Source organism: Blennius ocellaris (assembly GCF_963422515.1).
Source record: "Blennius ocellaris genome assembly, chromosome: 4".
NCBI classification, from domain to species: domain Eukaryota; kingdom Metazoa; phylum Chordata; class Actinopteri; order Blenniiformes; family Blenniidae; genus Blennius; species Blennius ocellaris.
This window is the reverse complement of record NC_137653.1, coordinates 4,621,796-4,645,896: the sequence shown is the minus strand read 5'-3', so window position 1 is coordinate 4,645,896 and position 24,101 is coordinate 4,621,796. Positions and strand designations below refer to the sequence as shown.

Sequence of the window (24,101 nt, the reverse complement as noted above, 5' to 3'; positions counted from 1 at the left end):
AAATTCTTGCCCGTTCTCCCGAGCAACTGGTCACAGAGCGACTGTGTTCATTATGTCTGCAGAAACTCAAAAGGCCGACTGTTATTGTGAAGCTGTGACCTTCAATAATTGAGGGATGACAAAAAGGAGCGTCACAGTCGGGCCATGAGGAGCTTTTCTCCTTCTGTGGGTGTTGGGAGCCGAGCGAGCGGCATTCCTTCCACTGAAGATCAGAGGGCCTGCTCTCCGTTTACAAATGAACTGAACAGTCTCACTTAGCAGTGTAAACAACGCATTAAAAACCAGGGAAACACAAGTCTACGCTACCAAACACTGGCAATTGTATTATTGTCTGGTCTTTTCTGTTTTTATTTCACGTTTTCAACTGTTATTTGAGTGCTTAAATATAAAATGCTTTAAAATAGCAACACACTTCCTCATCTATACAACTGGGATACCTTTTTTTTAAAAAAAGGTGTAAAATCAACTATTACTTTTGGCCGTGAACAGTTAGTAAGTGATTATAATATTGGAATTAGTGGCATAAGTTACAACATGAAGCAGATCTATGTCCAGTGCACTGAGGCCCACTATTAGCGTGAACATTACCCAGAGCTACTCTGTTATTATTTCATCAGACTCCTGTTGACTGGGGGAGGAGTCCCTCATTAATTCTGATCTAACTCCAGTCCTGGCAACATGAATAATATATGACAGTGACGACAACAAAATGACATCTAATACATTTTTTTAAAAGTAAGTGACAGTGTTTGAGCTCATAAGACACCTAAAAGCTTTATTCATCTGCCTTAATGTTGATAAATCTCGTGTGCAGAACACAGGAGCGACCAAATGCCAGAGTATTACATTAAGTGACGTGGCGTGAATGTGATTGAGGCAGAGTAAACGGTTATATTTTAATTGTTTCTGGAAAGTTAACCTCAAAGGTTTGGGAGTAAATCGCAGGAGCTTTGGAAGATGAATTTGATCAAATCTTTGATTTTTTTAACTGAATTTATTGTGTGATTCATGAGGAATAATACACAGCATCACTCTATTTATCCAACTACTAAAAAAGCAGAACAACAGAAAACCTTCATCAGCTCTGCTGTTTGCATATCACACATGAAAACAAAAGAAATACTGACATATAAGAGGAAATAAACTAACATTTGAAGAAATTTACATTATATTGAACAAAATCTAATAAAACATGTAAAAAAACATTCTAAATTTATTTTCACATTACTTCATTTTGATGTCTTCCCACCGACGCTCTCCTGTCCTGTCTGTGTGTGCGCAACATAAACGTGGGATTAAAAGTTGGTGAATCCACGTGCAGAGCTGTACATGAGTAGAAACAACAAAATCATACTTTAAAAAACAAAAAAAAAGACAATCACAAACATCTGACTGCTGAAGAATCTCCTGGTGAAACTATCCAGTGTTCCTGATTCATACAGTACTAAGAACTTGTAGTACAAAGACCCTGAAGTATTAGACAATTCTGAATAACTATAACATTTTACCATTAAAAAAAACCAAACAAATACAAAGTCCTTCAAAAATGAAATAAGGCCAACTAAACTACGGTACCTTTAAAAAGAGAACGTCTATGATGTTTGTCATTATCTAACTCTCACAGAACAGAATTCTTCTCTACAGGGATTCATATCGAACTAACTAAACTCAATGGACTATTGCAAATGATCAAAACTTATTCAGGTATTTCAGGTAAACTATTGTGTTTGTGTGTGAGGTTCCATCCTAGTTGGGAAAAAAAATCACTAAAAGCAACGATTTATAAAAGTTAAGCAGAAACAACCTTGTAGACGACTGATTCTCTCTTAAAGGTTTGATCTAGTTTATATTTCTACAGCGGCAATGAAAAAGCATGTGAACCCTTTTAAAATGCCCCATTTTTCTTTTTTTTTTTAACAGATTTCAAATGTTTTGTTATTAAAAAAAAGCACTTTGTGTTTTGGTCTATTTGTCCAGCGTCGTTCTACGTGTGTTGTGGGTGTTGCATTGTGACGGCCGTTGGTCAGTGCTTCCAGAACAAGAATTTAGAAACAAACATCTCAGGGATTGTTTGACACGATTACCAGGACAAGAAGAAAACCGTGAAGAACTGAAACGATCCTCTAAAGTCACCACTGCAGCCGCGGGGGAATCAGCAGGGCGTCCCGATGGCCGCAGGCGAGTCCTTCGCACCGTCGCCGACCGCCGTCTCCGGGGGCAACGGGCTCTTCACCGCCTCCTCCTCCTTGCCGGAGGGCGACAGGGAGGACGGCGAGAGCGACGTGGGCGAGGACAGGGTGGAGGTGGCGCCGGTGGAGGCGGAGGAGGACGAGGAGCTGCCGTCGGGGAGGCACTCCTCGCAGCAGCAGCAGCAGCAGTCCATGAAGGCCTGTCCCAGCGAGCGGCACAGGCACAGCAGCAGCGCCGGCGACGCCGCGCAACGCAGGAACAGCAGGAACTGCCCGGTCAGGCCGAGCGCCGGCAGCGCCAGGGCGGGGAGCGCGGCCGACGCCGGCTCGGAGACGTACGCCAGGACGATGTTGGTGACGCTCTCCGGCAGGTTGCAGGCCACGTACAGGGCGGTGAGGGCCATCACGGTGGTGCGCAGCCTCTGCTCCCTGACGTGCGGCTTCTTCTTCTTCGCCGCCGCCGCCGACGAGGACGAGGACGACGAGGACGAGCACCTTCCCGCCGCCTTGTCGACGGCAGGCTTCTGTGGGAGGCGCTGGGCCAGCACCCGCCTCGTCACCAGGTCGCAGGCCAGCGTGAAGAGCAGCGGCAGACACAGGTAGCACCCGAACACCCACCACATGCGGGCCTCGTGGTACGTCAGCACCAGGGAGTAGACGCCCTCCGGCAGCTCGGCGGACGGCTCGCGCACGCAGACGTCCACCTTGAAGGCGTCGGCCCGGGTTCGGAACGCCGCCATCAGCGAGCCGGCGGCCTGGCTCTGCTGCAGGCCGGTGGGGAGGGCGGGCAGGCTGACGGTCTCCTGGAGGAGCTGCCACAGCAGCAGCTCGGGGGCGGCCAGCACCATGGAGCCCAGCCAGACGACCGACAGCTTGGACAGGATGGACTGACAGGGCTCCACCTTGGGAGTCGTCTGGTGGGGCCCGGGGCCGGTGGCGGCGTGGAAACGATCGATGCTCAGAGCGCAGAGGCTGAAAGTGGCGATGCCCAGAGAGGTCACCTGACAGAGAGAGAGGGAGGGAGGGAGCAGACATAAAGCATCTGGAAGACTCTTTTAGGAGAAGACATAAAAAACAATCTCACTGCAGAGACATTGCCCCACCCCCCCCGTCCCCCCGGATGCGACAAATTACTGTAATCAGATTACATTTCTACACCGTATAAAGATCTGAAGCTGAGGGTTTTACAATAAATTACTAATGGCGGTAACTTATATTAAACAAGGTTACAGTAGCTTTATTAAAATCCTTTATTTTCCATAATTTACAGCCGTTCACTGGACATTTTTCACAACCGTCTCTCATGTCTACAGTTCATTTCCCTCACGGTCCAGAAAAGTGCCCACGAGGGTTAACTGCCGACCGTAAATTGTGAAGCGTGAATGTGAGTGTGTGTGGTTGTCCGTCTCTTGTGTGTTTCCTGTGTGATGGACCGGCGACATGTGCAGGGTGCACGCCGCCTTCCCCCATTGTTATCTGAGGCTCCAGCAACTGAATGAAGCACTTATAGGAGATGGATGGGTGGATGTGAATAGTGTTGTAAAACAAGAACGCACTTCACTTATGAAGTGTGTTTTATTTTGACAGTCTGCCTTCATATTCATTCGTTCACCTCGGAGGTGTCAAAGCTGCTGAGCCACAGCCGCTTTAATATAACAGGCCTGATGACCGCAGGCTATATACACAGACATCAAAGTAGAATCCACTTTGGCATGTAAACAACCTTCTAATGGTGCAAACAATCAATTAATCAACAGCTCAGCACTAAACTTTGACGAGACTCGATGCAGGAGAGAGGACGGACGTTGCAAAGTGTTCAACCCTCAATGTTTGGTTTGACCAAAATATGAGAATGTCACATTGAAGAGCCAGTTTGAGGGTTTTAAGAAAACTATTTGATCTCACGTTCACAAACAAATTTGACACAACAAAGCAATATCATGGCTCAACTTCTCTACTGAAACCCTCTTTTTATACAAAGCAAAATATTCTAACACTTGGTAAAACTCATTGTGACCGACTGTATTCCTGGTATCACAAGACGCTGCTCTGATTTCAGGCAGTTTAATGTGAGGAAATGCAGTTTAGTGACTTATGCAATTACGAGAACTTGTTCTGCTTCGTCACATTAAAACTCCCGACAGCGTTTCATTAACATCCCGAGCACAAGAAACGGGAGGAACAAGAGGAGTGACGGCGAGCAGGGAGCCATTATAGCTCCAACACGACTCTCGGTCTGCAGACCGGCGAACACCAGACACTTGAAAGTCGCTGGGTTTTGGCCAGAAGCGCGACGACCATCGTGACAGACTTGTCCTGCCTCTGTGATCGCTTAATGACCTCAAACAGTTGAGACACGACTCCAGATAATTAAGGCTGAGCTTTAATTAGCATGAAAATAGTTTAACTAACAAGAGCGGAGGGGCAGCTGGCAGCGTGACCTCCATTAAACACTCCTCCAGGGGAGAGTCTCAAAAAAAAAAGAAGAAAGTGAGGCAATTAGCTGGAAATTCATTCGATCTTACATTCATTAGCATTAAAATAGGTGGAGCGACAAAGAAAAGAGGAGGCCAGCAGTCTGACCCCCTTAAAGATCTCCTGTACAAGCTGTTATTACAAATTAGTGAAAAAGCCCACTTCAGCCATGTGAAGCCGAGTTCACGGGGGAAAAAAAACAAAAACGCAGGAAACCTGATAAAAGAGGCTGCGAGAGCCTCGGGCTCGTTTCTCAGTGAGGGTCAATCCAGATCAAGCTATTTAACTCGGCTTTTCACACAATCCTCCAGACTGGATGAAAAGTTAGTCAACTTGAGGGAAGTTCTTATCAAGATTAGAGACGAGAAAGTGGATTGTGTAGCTCCAGTCTTCTTTCATTCTTCTTATCATACTCTAAAAATACACTTGGGGGGGGGGGGGTTTAGGCTACATGAATTATTTGACACTGTGCAAAGAGCCGAAGAACAAAGTCCATGATATGAAATTTTGTGAAATGAGCCTGAAACTCCATTTAAAATGTCGATAAAACAACAACAACAAAGATACAATGGCTAAAGTGACACGAAACAACAAAACAGAGGCTAAATGTCAATAAAATGACATGAAAAGGTGAGTAATACTAATAAAATTCACATGTGAAAACTAATAGGACACTCATTCAACTGGAAATTGAACATTGCTGTTGAGGAGATTGTAGTTTTACAAATCTGACAAACACAGTATTTCCTCCTGCTTTCTGTCACTGTTACAGCAGAACAACAAAATCACATTAACATAATACCATAAGTGTGATTTTGCTAAAATCACATGGTTAGAAACACCAGAGAGCCTGTAGATTTTAAGAAGTGCATTGAATTACTAAGCCTTTTTTTTGGTTTTGTTTTGCACTATAACTATTTTAATAATTTAACTGATTGTCACGTCAATAATGTTCTTTATAATACTATAACTAGGGTTAGGGTTCGGGTTAGTTTGACATCCTTGCTTCAACTGTTGTAAATACTACACCACAATAAATATATACATCTATATTAAGCTGTAATATATAACCGTCAGCTCCAATTCTACCTACATGTATAGGTCATGTTGTTTGCTTGATTAATCAATTAAAATGGTGTCTTATTTAGTCAGTAATTAACCTTTTTTATTCATTTCAAACAAAAATAATTTTAAAAAAAGTCACATTTCCTCGTCATCTCATATCTTTGGAGTTTTTTATTTGTCCGCTAAGACATTTCACATCGTCCATATGGTAAACATGAAGTCGCAAAATTGATTCTTAAAAAATTGTTTTGATATTTTTATCAAGTGAATCGCTTTCCTGAATAGTTTCAGTTCTCATGTTGATGAAAAGACTTTCATAACATATGATATGACAACTTATAGTTCTAAAAACAGTTCACATGTTCCAGCTCACACATTCTTATTCTTATATCTTGAAATGTTCAGTCAGCTTGTTTCATTCAACAAGAAAAATGATTTAAAAGTCACATACAAGAAGACTTTATGTTGAATTTCTTTACCCCATTTATTCGAGAGCCACCACAGCCACGGATTCTACAAATAAACCTTCTTTCATCACTGACGTTTTATTTGGATCTGCTTCTCTGCAGCTGTGAACAAAAAACCTCCTGATAACTGCATCTATGTGTTTGTGTTTGTGGTGTGAGGAAGAAGAGCGGCTTCACGTCGGTCGGTTCATAACAGACAGCTGAAGAGGCCAAACAGCCCATAACAGCACGCTTCTTTTTTTTTCCAGAGTGAAGAAAGAGGAACAAAAAGACAGAAGACCATTCATCACGGAGCTGGAGGTCCGTCTTCATGGAAATACAAATCATAATGAGCCAAACGGCGGGTGTCCAAGCAGAACTGGCGTTTGTTTATACATAATTCACATTTCTCCACCTCATTAGGCTTCCAATCAAATGGAAGTTTTTAGAAAGATTTAATCAGCATTTTGCCAAGTTAAAACTTTGAAAGTAGTCAATTGAAAATGCATTTAACATTAATTTCAAATTGAAAAATATGTTTTACACTATTTTATGATAGATAATTTGCTTTTTTTTCAATTTATCAATTGCACAGATATGAAACTGTTATTTAAAGACCAAAATAAGCTCCCAGTCTCATCAGAGCGCAACCAGCCAAGTCTTTAATACATTTACATTGACTTTTATTGTTCTAGTCAGCATTTTCTCCACTCACTCCAACAGGTTAACCTGTATTTCACTCCTTTTACCAATAATCAACAATAGAAAAACCTTTTTTTTACTTCACTGGTGAAAGTTTTCAACTAAGGAAAACTTTGAAACTTTAAAATATCTATGTATGCTTATGAAAGCATAAATCCACCCAAGATGAAAACTGACAAATAAGCAGCAAGAATAAAGAGTAAAAAAGACAAATACACAATGAAAGCAGACAAAACAACACAAAATGTGAAATTGGACAAATAGAGCGTGAAAACAGACAAATAATCAAAATGCAAACAGACAAATAATCTGAATGCAGACAAATAATCTGAATGCAGACATATAATCTGGAAGAACGGGCAAGCAAGATAGATAAACTGAGATACAAAGGGTGAAAAGAGTGAACATAGAGAAATAAACTGTGAAATAGATCAATAGTGAAAGCAGACAAACAAAATGTTAAAATGACAGCAAAAACTACAAAAAAATAACTATATGCAAAAGAATAAACAAAAAACAAAATAGATAAACAGTGAAAAACAAACATAAAAAGTTTGAAAACAAGAGACAGACTGTGAAAACAAACAATCCACATGTAAATAGACAAGCGGAGAGAAAAGAGAGAATAAACAAACTATGAAAACAGACCCAACAAACAAAGTGACAGGTGGTGAACCGTGTGCACGCGCTCCTCACCTCCAGGTAGGGCACGAGCCGACAGGACAGGTCGCCTAGCAACCGCTTCATGGTGAGCTCGTGGAACACGACCACGGGCAGGCAGAAGAAGAGCACGAGGAAGTCCCAGAAGGCGAGTCCCGCCAGGATGCTGTTCCACGCGCTCTTCAGGTAGAAGTTGTGCCACACGATGCACATGAGCGCGAGGTTCCCCACGATGCCCGCCGCGAACAGCACCAGCGCGAGTAGCATGACCGCGTACGCCCAGTAGGAGCCGTCGGTGACCGGGAACAGCGGCGTGAGGAGCCCCGACCCGCGCCCGGACGAGGCGTTGTGTTGCGCCGGCGGCGGGGGCGCCGGGGTGAGGCGGCCGCTCCGCGGGGTGGTGAAGTAGCCGCTCGGGTCCTCGAACCGCCGCGGGTGTCCCAAACTGTTCGCGGGGTCTCTCTTCCTGGGACCCCCATCTTTGGCCCCTCGGGCCACCCGCTTCACGGAGCTTTCCGCCCGGCCCAGAGGGGTCCTCACCGGGGAGAAGTCCGGCCCAGCATCCACCGGCGGGTGAACCTCCGGGGCGGACTCAGACCTGCGAGCAGCCTCGTGGACGTGACGGAGCTCCGCGGAGCCCAGAAACACCAGCAACAGACACCAAAGCGGGCTCATTTTGTACCTAAATGTAACTGGGCCGTGATATCCGTCTCTTTTACAGACATGTGCTGCGACATAAAGTTTTCTCCCGGGATGAAAAGTGTCCTGAAGCGGGCAGGCTGGGCGACTCCTCTCCCCCGGTACTGAGCGACTCCTCTCGGGTCCTGATGCAGAAGTTTTGATGACGCGACTCCATCCACAACACTTGTTCTCAACATCGTCAAGTCAGACGCAACACGACGCGGAGGATCCGCTCAGTGCACTTCAAAATAAATGGGGAAAACTACGCTGAATAAAAATAAAAGCCTGCTTTTCCGGTCGAGGTTGATTACCGACGATAAAGACAGGTTCAACTTTACTGCTAAACATACAAGCGTCTCGCTCTTAAATGTGAAAAAGCAAATCACAAAAATAACCAAACTCTCTACAGAGAGTTGACACTGAGTTAAAAACAAACTACATCGGAAGATTTGTTTTTTTTGCAGGAATTAAAATGTAAACAAAAGCGTTGAGAGCATAAACAACTGAAAGTAAGGTACGTAAATATCCAATACTACAATTCTAATTGAAGAAAACGTGAATATAAATACATTTTATTGCAATGTTATCATCACACTGGGAAGATGTTTGTCCTTAAGGTGACTAATATATGTTTTTAAGCAGATCTGCACAAATGTTTACACCATCACGTCCATATTCACACATGTACGCACACACGTTCTTTGTAAAAACAAATGTCAGAACTTACTGTTTGTATAGTTCAAGTATAGTTTAAAATACCCCTTAACAGTGTAAAACAGACAAATTATTGCAAAAGTCTGAAAAATGCAACAGTTATAGATGGTTTGTTGACATTTAACTATATTTTGCATCATTGAAATTGGCTTTATATAAAGATTGCAGTATTTTATTGGTAACAATTCTTTAGATTTGGAAAAAATATATAGATTTTTTTTATCAAAACATTTAAGTTACAGAAAAACTATTTTCATGACATTTAACAATATATTTTCATAATATATTTTTCATCGTATTTTCATGTCAATTTGTGCTGCAAAAGTGGTTTCAGCACCTGGAGTCTGCTATGGAATCATTGTTTTAAGTGTCTTTAATGGTGTTTGATCTACTTTAGTTTAATACTTGGAAGTTGGAGTAAAGAGGGGTTTGTGTGTCATGTCGCCCACCATGGCCTTTCTGAAAAGTATTTCAAAATATAAACCTAAATGGGTATCATTGGAAAAACCTTAGTACGTTATACCAATGTTTTGTCCTGCATGCCTGAAAATACAATAGTTATTGATGTTTATGTAACCCACTGCGCATCACTGCTCATAAGATAAGAAAAATATCATTAATATACAGAATCACAAAATCAATCTTATTTATTCAATTGTACAAACAAACTATCTATGTCGGATCAGTTGTCGGGTTTCAGAAAGTCACAAAAGTATCATCTCCGGTTGTATGACGTCGACTCTGGTGGTTGTTTTTTTGGTCATTGCAAGATTAGTTTAACTAAAAAAACCAACACAGAAGGCTTTATGTGAAATTCAGTGAAACAAAACACACAAAAGGAAAAAAAAAAAATCAACGTAATACCGGGGGGAAGAAATGTGAGTCTGGTCTGATAAACATCCAAAGATACTTGGAAATAAAGTAAATTCCCCTTTTTTAAAAAAATCTTACGTATTAATTTGTAACACATCACATTCCTCAATTATTGTGGCATTTCTGTAAAGGTTCGACTGACCACAAAATATATTCCTCCTTATTCCTACGATCAGTCTCAAGGTCCAGTTCACAGAGTTCCAGGCTTCTACAATCCTCAGCTTTTCAGGGAGGAAGTGAGTTTCCTTCGAGCGTCCTTGTGTTTCTTTCTGTACTCCTGCAAAAAACAAAAACAACAGACAAGACAAGATGCATTAAAATTAACACGGTGGCTTCAAGAGATTTTTTTTAATTTTAATCCACGAGGAGCTGCGCATTTTAACGCAAAAAGACACACGCGATCATTGGTTCACCTTTCTGAGCGCCGTCCTTCGCTCCTCCCACTCCTCCTTCTGCTCCTCCAGCTCCAAGACCGGGAAGAACAAGCGCGGGCCGTCTGAGAGGAAACGCATGAAGGTGACACGTTATAAATGAGCTTCGACTGCGAACAACATTCAGAACCCGTCGGTTTCCTTCTCACAAAAACACTTGAATGAAAAGTCACTAATAAAACTTGAAATGCTTTTAGAAATTGCAACTTTTACAGGCAAGGTTTTATAAAATAAATCCATTAAATATCTGTAAATATAGATTACATGGTGGACCCACTGCTGTTTTATAAGTTGGTGAGAGTGGTTGTGTCCACCAGAGGAGTTCCGGGTCGGGAACTCCTCTCCAACCTCAGATTTACCAAAACATTACAGTGAAGCCAGAGAGAAAATATAGAGCTTCAAGAAAAAAATAAAAATAAAGAGGAACTTAAATCATGTATAAACACTGTGATGCAACCGCATTCTGGTGAGGCATTTTCGATCTTAGCATAAACAGGCTCACCAGTGAAGGAACGGTCGCAGGAGGACTTTTAAATTACTTTCTATTGTGTAAAAGACTCGAAACAGAGGGGGAAAAAAAAATCCAGTTTTTTTTCCAGAGATAATCCAGGTGAGAAATAAAGTGAGAAACATGGATCGTACCCGTCAGCCTGCTGTCGTCGGGGTGGAAGAAGAATGAATGGGTCTTTGCAAGCGGCTCCTCCCTGTGGGCGACAAACACGTTCAAAAAGAAATCAGGACACGGAGAAAACGTCTTCACTTCAAAGCTCAGACACTTTTTGAAACGTTGAATAAATCAAACTTCATCCAAACTGAAAACGCTCTTTGTTGTTGCTCATTCTAACTTTTTTTTTTTTTTCTCACTTTGTAGTTTTGAGAGTTGTGCTGCTTTGCGCCGCGTCTTCATCCTCCTCCTCCGCCTCCTCCTCCTCCTCCTCACTCCCATCTTCCTCCTCGTCTGTGCTGCTGTCATGGAAACGTGGGTCTTGTTGCCATGACACCTTTGGAGCCTGGATGCTCTCCACCTTGTACTCCGCTGCCATTGGGTGGATATATAAAGTGTTAGATTTTAAACTAGTAGCAAGTATATAGTTTCGCAATTACGAGGCTGCATGCAGGACATTTAACGACGTCTTTATCCTGGATACTTCAGGTTCTACTGGGACATTCAAGTTCCACTCATCCGACGTTCCCCGAGCTTCAACCCACCTGTTTCTCCACTGGTCGTTTCTTCTTCCCCAAAGAAGGAGAATTTAAATCCGGAAGAATCGTCCTTCTCGGGTTCAGCCGAGAGCAGAGACAACGACGCGGCTGGCTCTTCCTCTTCCTCCTCCTCCTCCTCCTCCTCCTCTTCCTCTTTTTCTTCTTTCTCCTCCACCTGGTCCCAGTTCATCTTCTCCTCCCCCTCGGGGACGTCGTCCTTCGTCTGGCCGAACACGGCTTTCAGATCGCCAGACACGTCATAATAAATCTCTTTAGAAACTTCCGGGAGCTTCAGGGCTTCTTCCCTCTTCTTTTTTCGAGCCGCTTTGCTGCGACAGACAACAGACGACGGGAAACTTAGGCAGGTTGATTACTTGAAGACACGGAGGCCTTGCGGCACGATTGAGCGTCTTATTTCAAGTGTTTCTTGCACCTTCAATACATAGTAGTGTATAAAGGTTATAGACCAATTTTTTTCCCATATTAATCAATGAATTCTATAATTCAATAAGACAATAAATGTTTCAATGTTAATAATTTGGGCCAGTTTAAAAAAAAACACTTTTTTTTGCATTATTACTAAATGTTTCATTATGAATATTATTTCACTGATTTATAATCATTATTCAAACATATGAGGAGTTGCTTGAGTTGAAATTTAATCAAACCTAATTTACTTTACTTTAATGAAAATCTATATACAAACTAGTACTTTTTTTCCTCTTAAAATAATGAGCTGGCGTCAATAAACCAATTTATTTAAACGCAAAAGTGTTTGTATGTGGTGGGAATCGATATGGCATTGAATAAGTACGCCACTAAAGTCCTCGTCTGTTTTGTTCTTTCTTCTTATTAGATTATAAACTCAAGGTTGACAACTTCGTTAACTGCTCACAATCGTCTGCTCGCCTCATATTGTCAACATTTCACCTCTCTTTCTTGGATTCATCAGTTTTAGTTTCAAACGCGGCGTGTTCCTCTTTACTGGGGTCGTAATGCAGCGCTGCCACGTCCCTGCGAGAAAAAAAAACACACACACAATGCAGACATGGATTTAAATTTCTCCTTCATCACAATCACACCCGATTCTCATTTCAACAAATTGCCTGTGTGAGGCTGACCGGAATTTTTTGGCCTTGACGGCCGCTTTACTGCTGCAGGTTTGTTGGCTGCTGCCGAGCACGCTCTGCACAATGGACAGGTTCTTCTTCCTCTCCTCTTCCAGAGCCTCGTCTTCCTCCGGTTGGCTCGTCTTTACAGCTGAATCACAAAACAAACCGCTCATAATATTCACAGTATGAATAAAGAAATAAATAATAAATGCCAGACCATTAATTAGGCAAAACCTGTACAGCTGCTACGACTCCACCATAAATAATTCTTTCTTTGAGGAAAAGTACACTAATATTAGTCTGCTTTCTTGAAAGTTACCAAATCAAATTAAAAATGTATATTGTTCTATAAAAAACATAGTTTCAGAAACTCCTCATCACACACACACACAGGCAGCTTTTTGCACATCTGCAGGAGACGTTTACATTTAATCTCATATTTAAAATATATAAAACTATGATTGCTGAAAACAACATGAATCAAAAGGACAATTTAACCTTTGAGAATCCTAAAAAACTAAATGTTTAGCACAAACCAATGGCCACATGTAAAGTCAGGCTCCGTGGACACGTGATGTAAAATCCCCCAAAACCTCATGTGACCATAAATACTATTAAAACATAATGTCTCCACTTCCCATGTGTTTCCTGTTCAAAACTTCTTTGTTCACCGAGTTTTTCAAAGATCCTCTGGCCTTCATAATGAAGTGATTACTCCACAGCCTCACCTGAGTCGTCCTCTTTGTCCTCGTCCTCCTCCAGGAAGCGGGAGTCCATCCGGAAACGCTCGTCTGTGCCGAAGCGAGACTGCAGCTCCATCAGCTGCGAGGCAAACGAGACATTCGTCAGCATTGACAAAACCGTCGAGGCACGGAGTCACTTCTACCCAAAACCAATTATCAAAGAGACAAAAAACCCTCTGAAGGCGTCAAGACGACTTCGCTTTCATTAAAATCTTCTGAGACGAACGTTTTAATGGGTGTTGAATAAAAAGAACCGACTTCAATCTGCGCAGCCGACTCTCACCTTCTGTCCCGCCGGACCTTCAAACTGAGGCCTGAGGTCAAACCTGCTGCCGTCCTCCTCTTCATCGCTGCCCTCCTCATCCTCGCTGCCACCAAACAGCTGATGGCCCGGTGGCTTTGGACGCACCTGAAAGCACAAGGGTGGAGGAGTTGATGGACGTGGGATTTCCACGTTTGACGTAGCGCTATTTATTTACATGGACACATTGAGACATACAGAGACTCCGTACATATAAGGAAGGAGTGACAATGATTAAATAGTCAAATCAATCAGGATGAACTCACTCTCTCTTTTACTGCCTTCCTTTCACTGGCCGCCGCCTCGTCCTCTGATTGGCTGTCGTCCAACAGGGTCTTCTTTGACGATGGAGTCTGCTGTTTATCTGTATCATCATCATCATCATCATCATCATCATCAGAGTTAAAGACGATGTGTTTGCCTGATGCTGGTGCTGGAGCATCCTGATTAAAAAACAAACAAAAAACAGTTCAATTATTCCATTTAAAATCTCAAAACCACAAAAAAGAATCCTGCTAAAAAAGAAGCACTTTACTGAATTAAGCGTCACGGTGTCTCCCGTCAATCATTTAAAGTGAGTAAACGTTGCACACAAACGCAGTCTGAACGCACCAACTTGGCCAGAGCTCCCTGGATGAGCTTCTTCTGCTCTTCAGCCGCTTTCTGCTTCTGCTGAACCGCCGCCAGCCTCCTCAGGTTGGCCTCCCTCTGCCGCTCCTCTTCCTCTTTGGCGCCCAACACCACCCGAGTGGGAGGCTGCTCCTCCTCCTCCTCGCTGGAAGAGGACTCACTGTCGAGAACAGTGCAAGCAGGAGCTTTCGGAGCATCTGCAGCAGAAATCCTCTTTTGTTCCTTCTCCCTTTTCTCAGAGGAGCTGCAGGAGGACGATGAAGATCGTGTTTCAGACTTAAACGTGGCATCACCCCGTGTGGCCTTCGTCTGCTGCTCCTCCTCCTCGTCTTCGTCATCTCCACTGCTCGAGGAAGAGCCCGTCTCTATTGTCTCTCGATTCACGAGAATTTTGCTTCCAACCATTTTGAAAACTTCGGGGACGTCGTCCTTCATCTGCCCCTCATCTTCTTCCTCACTGCTTTCTGAAGTCGGCTTCTGTGCAACTTTCTGACAGCTTTCACCAACTTTGGTTTTTTCAGTGACCTCCTCCTCTTCCTCCTCCTCGTCTTCCTCTGGTCTCTCGCCTCTCTGCATCTCTTCATTCAGCATTTTCGTCCCCTGGAACGCAGGCAGCGACGTGACGCCTTTCTTTTTCTTCTTCTTCTTTTCCTGCTCGTCGTCGCTGCTGTCGTCGTCCAGGAGGGCGGCCAGGATCTCCTCGGGTGTGATGCCTTTCCTGGGAGCCGGTCGCTCCGCAGAAGTGGAGGCGGTTTGCGGCCGAAGGCCGTCTGTGTCCTCGCTCCGCTGGGCCTCTTCAGCCAGTTTCTGCAGGTCTCCAAAAGAGATCTCCAGATGGGTGATATTAGAAAACATGGCATCATAATCAGATTCTCCTGAATCCAACTCCTCCTGATCATCATCATCATCATCATCATCATCATCACCATCAGATTCTGAGGAGGTGCATTGTACCACTGTTTCTTTCTGTTTAGTAGAATCGTCTTTAAGCTGAGTGGAACAGAGTTTTTTTGTGTCTACGGCATCTCCTTCCTCTTCCGCTTTATTTTTCCTCTTTGCCTTTTTCTTCCCGGCTGCGTTGGATTGGTTGGAGGGAGGAGAAACTTTTGCCTGCAGTTGAGGAGCGGAGGGAGGTTTTCTGGATGCAAACAGCTCGTCTGTGTCGGCAGAGTCATAATCCTCCTCGTCTTTGTCGCCTGGAAACGCAAAGGAAAAAAGTCGTTTTGTGCCAAACCTTTCAAAGTTCAGTTTTTCTTCTTTATTGCAATCATCCCCACTTTCATATTTACCTGTAAAATAATTAAGTAACAATTAATCATTTATATTCTTTCCTACATAAACAAAGGCATAAAAAGACCAGTAAGGAGTTTAGTTAGAGATGCCAACGAGAAAAGTGTCAATACTTTTCCTAAAATACGATCATATTCTGTTTTTTTTTGTCTATTAAGATGCAGAGCACCCGTCATTTAACTTTCTCCTGGATGGAGAGTGAAGGCCTTTATATAATCATGTTTAAGGACTCATGACCAATGAAGTGAAATGGTCATAAAGTGGTGGATGTAAATATTCCAAACACGCCATATTTAAGGATGTTCCTCAAAACGAAATATCAGCTTTGTATATTTGAGAAAATATTGCTTTTATAAGGCGCAAGTAACCAGAATTATTCATCGTAATAATTTGTTCACATATGAATTGCAACAGAAACAATCCTCAGAATATTCAATTCAATCAAAATGGAATGAAATAAAAGCGACAATCTGTGGCCTCCTTTTTCACTTAAAAAAAAAAAGAAATCTGCACAAAAAAACAGGGGCAGATCCCTCACTTTTTGAAAGAAAAGTCAGCTTTTAGTGTGAACGGACAGTGTTAGATACACTAGAACCTACTTGACAATGCCGTGTCACAAGGAAATTAAAATGTTTTCTTTTCTACATTCATTTGGCCTCCGATCTGGGGGCAGTTAGATATATTTTCTGGGATGGGTTGACTTGCTGGGTTTGTTAGAGAGCTGAGATTAGGTTAGACAAGTTAGTTTTACAAAAGCGGATTAGTATTCCTGCTCTTCCCCAGCAGGATAAATCCTGACTGCAGATGCAAGTGACAACTCTATAGTGTTTCTACTTCAGGGGTTCAAATCTTCCACTGCTGATCACACAGAACAAGTAACATCCAACCCAAACACCTGTTACCTTTGCCTCCCGGTTTGATCAAGTAGTCGTATCCCACCACCTCCAGGTTATCCTCCTCCGCCTCCTGTGGCGGTGAACCATGGGACGTCTGCAGAGTTGCTGCCAGCCGGCGGATTTCTTCATCCGAATCGCTGTCTGTAAAACGTGTCCTCCGAGCTGCTTGCTGGCCGGTTGCTGGTTTGAATCCATTGGTGTGCGGCTGAGCCCGAGTCTGACCGACTGTTGGCGTCACCGACTCCGTTCTACACAGACACAGTGAAAACGTAGACGTTCAGATTTTACAAGATTATCCACAAGAGAAACAAATAACAGAAGCTGTGAGACCAGAAAAAGAAGACCTTCACAAAACTGGAAAGAGTTCATAATTCCAGACATAAGATGAAATTCCTTATACTTTTTTATGATAATCGCCATCAACAGGAAGATTTCAGTTTCACAGAAACCAGCACAAAACCTATCGTGGTTACCGGGTTCTGCTCAGGGCTTTCTGGACGTTGACCACATCTGTGCGACTTTTCTTGGGTCTTGATGGCTTGAATGGAGGGAACTCTCCCCGCCGCTTCTTGCTGATGTCGTCGTCTCCTCCGTGCACCTCCCAGGTGAGCTCGGCGACCGGTGTGGTCTGCTCCGTGGCGTCTCGGTCCAGACGGCGGATGTTGTGGCTGTACTTGGACGGGTCGTACTTTAGGGTTCGGGCTTTGCTTCCTTTCTGACCCTTCAGCTGCAGGACGGGGAGGACTCGTCCAAATTTACTAACCACCCAATCCTGAAAGAATGAGGAGCATGAGGACAGTCGAAACATCAAGCTTCACAACGTGTGCCTATGATTCACTTTTAGACTGAAGAAAACAAAAAAAAACAAACAAAAACAACATGATATTTAGATGTTGGATTACAGGCAGTATTGACCACAACACACAGACACACACGACTTGACAGAAATAGAAGACAGTGGACGATTTAACCTTGTGTCCTGGTATCTCGGTTCCCGGTACAGCCGCCTTCATGGTGAAGTTGTCCACGCCAGCATTACTCAGAGAGTCCAGAAGTTTCCGTCTCGGGTCGTCGGCCGAGGGAGGCTGGAGCTGCCGCTCTGCTGCTTCCTGCCGCTCCTGATCCAATCTGAGAGATAAAACACGCTCAGCACATGTCTTCACCTACCATCACTCGGTTAAGACTGAGTGTAATGATGCCTTCTCCGTCATTTCTTTGGTAATATGAGGTGTTTATAGTGGGGTACAAGAAAAATGCTGAACTTGTGCAGGAAGCTCTCTTTCGCTGTTTCTATCTGTAGAGTTCCTCCTTTCCATTTGGATCTGTTCAGCACCGTCATACCTGAAGAGATTGGACACTGGTTTTCATATAGAAGGAACACAATGCAAGCTGTGATGTTAAAGAATTGCAAGACTTTTACGTTTATTTTAACCAGGGATCAATGAAATGCCTATCTGCATATACCTACCTAATATTCTTTTGTTACAAATATAAATACATTTGTTGCATCAGTTCATGATGTCTCCACAGGGATTATATTTTCTCTCACTTTCAGTTTAAACAAACAAAACATAAAACAGTCAATAGTTGATTGTCACGACAAGCAGGTCAGATCACTTACACTTCTTTAAATCGGCGTCTGAAATGTTCATGTTGATGTAGCCGAAGGTTTTATAAGGAACTCCTATAGCAAAAAAAGTGAGAGCAGGGAAATAAAAGGTTTCTCAGTCAACAAAAGCCCCAATATCAAAACTTTACAGCATCTGAGGGAAGATGATAACAACATTTGGTGGCAAGTATTTTCATTTAAATTATAATTCAGTTTTAATGTTTTAAATCTTGAGATTTATGATGTAATTTAATAAACTGAATGTATAGACTGATTTCTATTAAAAAAAAGAAGTTTAAATCGATTCCATGTCAGAGTGTTTGGACCACCTCACCCTCATCATCTCTCCTGGTCCTGAGCTCCACATCCTCCACTTGTCCAAACTTTCCAAACCGATCCTTCAGGTCCTTCTCAGTGACTGTGTGGCTCAATCCACCGACGTACAGTCGCTTCATTGCTCCAGATCCACGACAAAACTTCAACTTGAGAGGCAGCAAATGCCACTGACATGCACCTGAAACTAGACAATCATCAGGACTGTCAATAGGTCAGAACTGGCACTTCTAAGCCAAAGAAAGTCAATCAGTCTGGATAACATGAAACTGAAATAATTCAGATAACAGAATCATTATAACACCATGTTTATACAACATCTAATTGAATCAACCCACACCACTATATGCACATTGTTTACTTTTGGGTATTACAAAGCTCCAATAGGAGAAGGGGCAAAAAGCTTTTTGTTGCCTTACAGTTGCTTATAATTAACGCAATAATTCGACACCTGTACAATCTGTACCGTTGGGTTATAAACAAGATATTAAAAGCAAAATCCCAGCAAATGTTGTATCATAACCTGCAGTCTACATACTGATGCTAGTTAATTCTGTTTGAATAAATCAAAACATGATGGCACTATGAATAAAGTCTGACAACTTGTAAAGGAGAGAATTAAATATGGTTAATGTACATTAAACGGTGCATTCTATAGATTTTCAACATCCAAGTTACCCGAACTCTTTCAAAACGGCGATAGGGACAAAGCAACTTCACATACAGTCTATATACGAATTTACAAATCAGTGATCTAAACTGTTAACACATCAAAACGACAAGTTTAATGAAATGGACAGAAAAAATGTTTACCTCACATGTATCCAGTAGGTGTTACTTTGATCTCTGTCCGGGTTTGCAAGTCCGACGGCATTTCCTTCCGCAGCGCCGAAGGTTCCGAGATGGTTTCTTTAATCATTATTTTTCAGGGGACAGTATCAATGGCCATCAAATAAAAATGTACAACTTCGAAAGGACAACAAACCAAGCGTCCACGATGTGATGTGATATCACATCTGCCAGAGACCCCTCTAAGACTACAGAACAAAGATAGTTAACACTCATGACCGCTCACTGAAGATGCAAAATTGTTAGAAATATAAGAAATAATCATCAATTTCTTCAGAACTAATTAAGAACTACGACAATAAAAAATAACAGTTTGTTTTCTGGTGATACAAATTTCTCAAGAGCTATACACTAAAGGGTTAAAACGTAGCAAATGGTACGTTCTATGACCCGCTGAATAGAAGGGGAGACACTTGTATCACATGTCTTATATCTTTTTAAAGTTAGTCTTTAATAATAGAAAGAAGTTTCGAAACAAAGTACTATATTTTTAATTAAACTTTATTTTCGTGATTGGTTGATGTTAAGTTTAATTTTCTGTCCAGTTTTCTTCACAAACACACTTCACCCCCTTCAGAGTTTGTCAAAAGGTAGAGTCCAAAGAGCGCGGGGCGACGAACTGTTTTGGTTTTCTGGCGACTTAAAGAAGATTTCAAAGGTAAACAAATCTTTGTTTCGAACTCTACACATAACACGTATTGATAACAATACGGTTAACACTGTTCTTTAAATGCTTGTCCCATCGTAGGACGGCCAAAAAGACGATATTGCCACATTTGAAGTATCACGTTATGTTTTCGTCATATTTTCCTACAGCTTTTTGCTGTACTTAATAAAACAAACAACAACAAAAATACCAACAAAACACTGAACTCGACCTCTCTTGACCGTCGACATTTAAAAAAAAATAGATTTTGCTGTTTCTGAGACTTTTGTTTGACAGGGAAAGCAGCTGCTCGCGGTTTCAACGTGTCCTCACTTCAACGCAGCTGACAGCAATTAGTGGCTCGTTATCGAGCTTTCTGCAGGGCCTCGCCTTCATAACTCAGGTGTGTTTGAGCAGGGAAACGTTAAAAACATGAAGGGTTGCTGCTCCCGAGGAGCAGGATTCCCCACCCCTGGTGTAAACTAGGACCCTTGTAATTCAGAAAGAGAACAGAATAGTTTATTGTCATTATATGCCTCATATAATTGTATATTATTATATAGCAGCACTCATGATGGGTGATTACATTGTTAATCACTTTCACCCATTCACACACCAATGGAGGTGGCTACCAGGCAAGGCCACCCTCTGGGAGCATTGTGGGGGGGTTCAGTCTCTTGCTCAAGGGCACTTTGACGTGTGGACAAAAGCAGATGGGAATCGAACCTTCCAACTGGGAGATGACCGCTCTACCAACCCAGCCAGCCACCCCATGATCAAGTACTCAGAACAGGATAGATGTAGAATTACACAGCAGTAAAGTTACACTTTTGACAATATACTTTTGACAATAATAATAATTATTAATTTTATTGAGCTTTTAATGTAAAAGCACTTTGTAACAATGGTTAAAAAAAAGTGCGATGCAAATAAAGTTATTATTAATATTATATATCTGATGTCTGTAGTCATTTTTTAATTGCATTGAGGAAAAATAATCTAATTGAAACTCAAATCTTTCTTTAAAAAAAAAAATTATAGATTTTTTTTTTAGAGCAAATCGCTCAGCCCTATCGCTACCATAATGTCATTTTTAATAGAAGTACTGAAAATAACAATCCTATCAAATCAATGTAAATTTTCCTCCCAATTCATTTTGCTTTCATAGTTTTTCCAGAGTCCTGCTCTTCAACTTCAACAGGACTCTATCCACATCTACTCGTGCTTTATAATGGATTGTTTCCTACTCTGATCTTTTAGTACAGAAGAAGATGATGGACGAGGAGAACATTGAGATGGTTAAAGGGCTGGAGGCTCAGATCGACTATTTCCAGGCTGAAATCAAAGCTTTGCAGCGCATTAAAGACAACCACAAGGACTTACGCTTCCACTTCAGAGGACAAATGCAGGAAGCTCTGTGAGTTCACTTTTATTCCTTAAGTTAAAATTCAGCCAATGATGAGGAAATTTCATCTCGTTCGAGCTTTAAATGTTTAAGTTTTTTTTTGTTTTTGTTTTTTTCTCCACAGGGATTTTTTATGTGGACAGGAAACAGGCCAGAAAATAGAGCGGCTGCAGTCCAGGCTGAAGGAAGAAGTCGAGGAACTAAGAGAGGATCTGAGACAGCAAACAGAGATGAATGGCATCAATCTGGACAGTTTCACCACAAAGACTCTCCAAGGCAGTAAGACTTTTGAAAATATTTGATTGCGTGTTACCTGAAGTAATAATCCACCCCAAACGTCTTTATGTCTCTTGTCGTTAAGGTGATACTGAGCTGGTTCAGCAGATCCGTTTATCAGGTCGCTGCTCCAAACTCGCCTTCACAGTGGAGCTTCAACTGTCTGAGAACCAGGTGAATGTTGTTTTCTTAAAAATGTCTTTTAATAGCTTAGTAAAGATTATAGTCCCGGATCAGAAACATCAGTGTGGTGAAAGCGCAGACGAAGGGAGCAAAAATCAAAACAACATACAGAGACAGGATACAAATGAATGGGGGGAAAACTAATTGGACCAAGGATATAGTAATAACAATGTAAAATGCCAGTTAGTGTCAAAATCAGCCTTGAATATTGTTTTAGTCTTCCCCATAATCAAGAATGGCTCACGCGTTACAGACGAGGTACAGCAGGGGGTGACAGAGAGCCACGTTCAGTAGTTCTTTTCAGTTGAGAGTTTATCAGCTCATCAGAACACTCTTATTTCACTTTTATTTAATCCAAATCAGGTTTAACTGAGGTGAAAGCCACATCCTGTCAGGCTTTTACAATTGCAGCTCCCACGGAGCGACGGCACATTTATGATTGGTTGACAAATGATTGACAAAGGATTTGGGTATTTGTACTAATATGAGACAACATATTAAAAATCAGATCATTTATTAGCCAAACTAAATAGATATTGTTACATTTCATTAAACTGTCTACATATGTTATCTTTTGTAGTCACTTTATCCTGATTTGTAGTCACTATATAATCTCATTTTCTACTGTTCAAACTGCACACAGAAATATAGAATCACAAAAGCACAACTATAGCTAATTATGATTCACATTCAAATTCTCCCCTGAATGGCCTTGTATGCCAACCACCTCAAACCCGCCACCTGATTGCTGTGATTCTGGGAGAGCTTGATTTTAATATCAGAGACTGAAAGGTGTTTTAACACGAACAAATACTGAAGATGTGACATTGATGTGAGTGTAATCCTATAGTCAAGAGGTTCTGCATCATTGTCGTCTCTGAAGCTGCATGTAGGTCCTGCAGCCTTCTGCTTTTAATTCCAGCTGGACGAACCTTGCAGCTGCTTTCGTTGAATCACTTTTCCTGCTTGCCTCACAAAGTGTCATTAAAATTCTAGTTTCTGTCCTGAAGTCTTAACTTGTTTGAATAAAGACATTAATTGCTTGGCTGTGTAATTTGGAAAGCATCCATCTGTAAGCAGACACACACTCTCCTCCTAGGCTTTGATATAGATTACACCATGACGGAATTGTAGCATCAGGGGGGCGAGCGCAGCTTGAACACTAATTTAAAACTAATATGACTCATGGATGAAAGTCTAAGCAAACAAGCCCTCTCTATAAGGTCATCCTGATACAAGATCTTTGCCCTCGTTGCACCAGATTCAATTTGTCTGCCCCCCCCCGCCCCCCCCCCCAAAAGAAAAAAACAAAACAAACTATTGACAAATTAGAAAGAAAAAAAAGGATATTTCTTTGTTATAACAAGTAATGTGACGGAAGAACCACACACGAGTTACGTTTAAATATTTTTTTTACATCCCTATGAGACTTTTTAAAAAAGCATGTTTGGCTGAGCAATCGAAGCCTCGGGTTTAGAAACACCACCATAAGGCACCAGCCAGCTTAAATAGTAATATATCTCGTCTGTTTTATTATACTATTATGCTTTAGCAGCCCTTTTTTTTAAACATGAAATTGTTTTAGTCAACATGATGGTATCATCATGACAAAGTAAATGCAGAAAAGAAATGCAAGGTGCTGCAGTGGTAGCCACAATTTTAACAGAACAAGACTTTGAATTATAGCGACTCTGTTTGTGTTCCCTAAGACGTTATCTTTGCTTCTCAGGAGGGTGGAACGTCTGAGAGGACAATCAGTGATCTGAATGTGGTGCTGGACTCGGGTGACCTGCACAGCATCAGCACCTTCATATCCAGGTGAGCACAAACACTGCAGATTGACGAGAACTGGGTCGGAAAAAAAATATCAAGCTTTTCACTGGTTTCATCCGTCTATCACACTTATTTGTAAAGCATCTTTCCCGAAGGTTAATGTTGCTTAACGTGTTTTAGGGTTGATCGACAGAAACGTTAAGACAGATATAGTTTTGGAAATGTACAAATAGAGTAGAATGGTATGAGATTAACGTTTCCCAGTAGTCTCAGTTAAAGACTGGGTGTCAAGCTGCTGTCATTGCTTAAATGCATTGATTATTAAACATATGGATGGTGGTTGCCATTGGAGATTGGTGTCTTGCTCAAGGACACTTTGACATATGGAAAGGAGAAACGAGGGGGGGGGATCGATCCAGCAGCCTCAGGATTGAAAGACGACCCACTTTACCAACCGAACCACAGACACATTAAATTAAAAGCAATAAGAAACTGAACAAATATGATGCATACTGATATAAAGAACTGTGCAGGATTGGCCGTTTCTGATTTCGTTTCCCTGCTTCTGATCTGTAATATTCACATCAAAAACCCCAAAAGTCTATCAACTTTCATC

General features: G+C 41.9%; 3 protein-coding genes across 3 annotated transcripts in view; 1 reads left to right on the top strand and 2 right to left on the bottom strand.

Annotated features, from left to right (window-relative positions):
* Nucleotides 1-1,016: 1,016 nt before the first annotated feature.
* Nucleotides 1,017-8,275, bottom strand: gpr37l1a (G protein-coupled receptor 37 like 1a). The gene is made up of 2 exons (XM_080494711.1): nucleotides 7,574-8,275; nucleotides 1,017-3,190 (listed from the first exon to the last, which is right to left on the bottom strand). The coding sequence occupies exons 1-2, from the start codon at nucleotides 8,210-8,212 to the stop codon at nucleotides 2,153-2,155; spliced, it is 1,677 nt and encodes a 558-aa protein (XP_080350837.1). The 5' UTR covers nucleotides 8,213-8,275; the 3' UTR covers nucleotides 1,017-2,152.
* Nucleotides 8,276-9,626: 1,351 nt separating this feature from the next.
* On the bottom strand, nucleotides 9,627-19,185 carry nol8 (nucleolar protein 8). The gene is made up of 18 exons (XM_080495711.1): nucleotides 19,167-19,185; nucleotides 18,355-18,540; nucleotides 18,033-18,095; nucleotides 17,674-17,752; nucleotides 17,383-17,539; nucleotides 16,885-17,183; nucleotides 16,418-16,659; nucleotides 14,208-15,421; nucleotides 13,862-14,038; nucleotides 13,578-13,703; nucleotides 13,280-13,373; nucleotides 12,561-12,699; nucleotides 12,370-12,453; nucleotides 11,446-11,768; nucleotides 11,101-11,272; nucleotides 10,879-10,940; nucleotides 10,219-10,301; nucleotides 9,627-10,082 (listed from the first exon to the last, which is right to left on the bottom strand). The coding sequence occupies exons 2-18, from the start codon at nucleotides 18,473-18,475 to the stop codon at nucleotides 10,023-10,025; spliced, it is 3,495 nt and encodes a 1,164-aa protein (XP_080351837.1). The 5' UTR covers nucleotides 18,476-18,540; nucleotides 19,167-19,185; the 3' UTR covers nucleotides 9,627-10,022.
* A 1,934-nt stretch (nucleotides 19,186-21,119) lies between these two features.
* Nucleotides 21,120-24,101, top strand: part of cenpp (centromere protein P) — a gene marked incomplete at its 5' end in the record, with an annotated part of 81,590 nt that continues 78,608 nt past the window's right edge. The window contains 4 exons of the mRNA XM_080495369.1: nucleotides 21,120-21,265; nucleotides 21,378-21,532; nucleotides 21,615-21,703; nucleotides 23,442-23,530. Coding sequence (XP_080351495.1) covers nucleotides 21,120-21,265; nucleotides 21,378-21,532; nucleotides 21,615-21,703; nucleotides 23,442-23,530 — 479 coding nt within the window. The remainder of the gene's footprint in view (nucleotides 21,266-21,377; nucleotides 21,533-21,614; nucleotides 21,704-23,441; nucleotides 23,531-24,101) is intronic.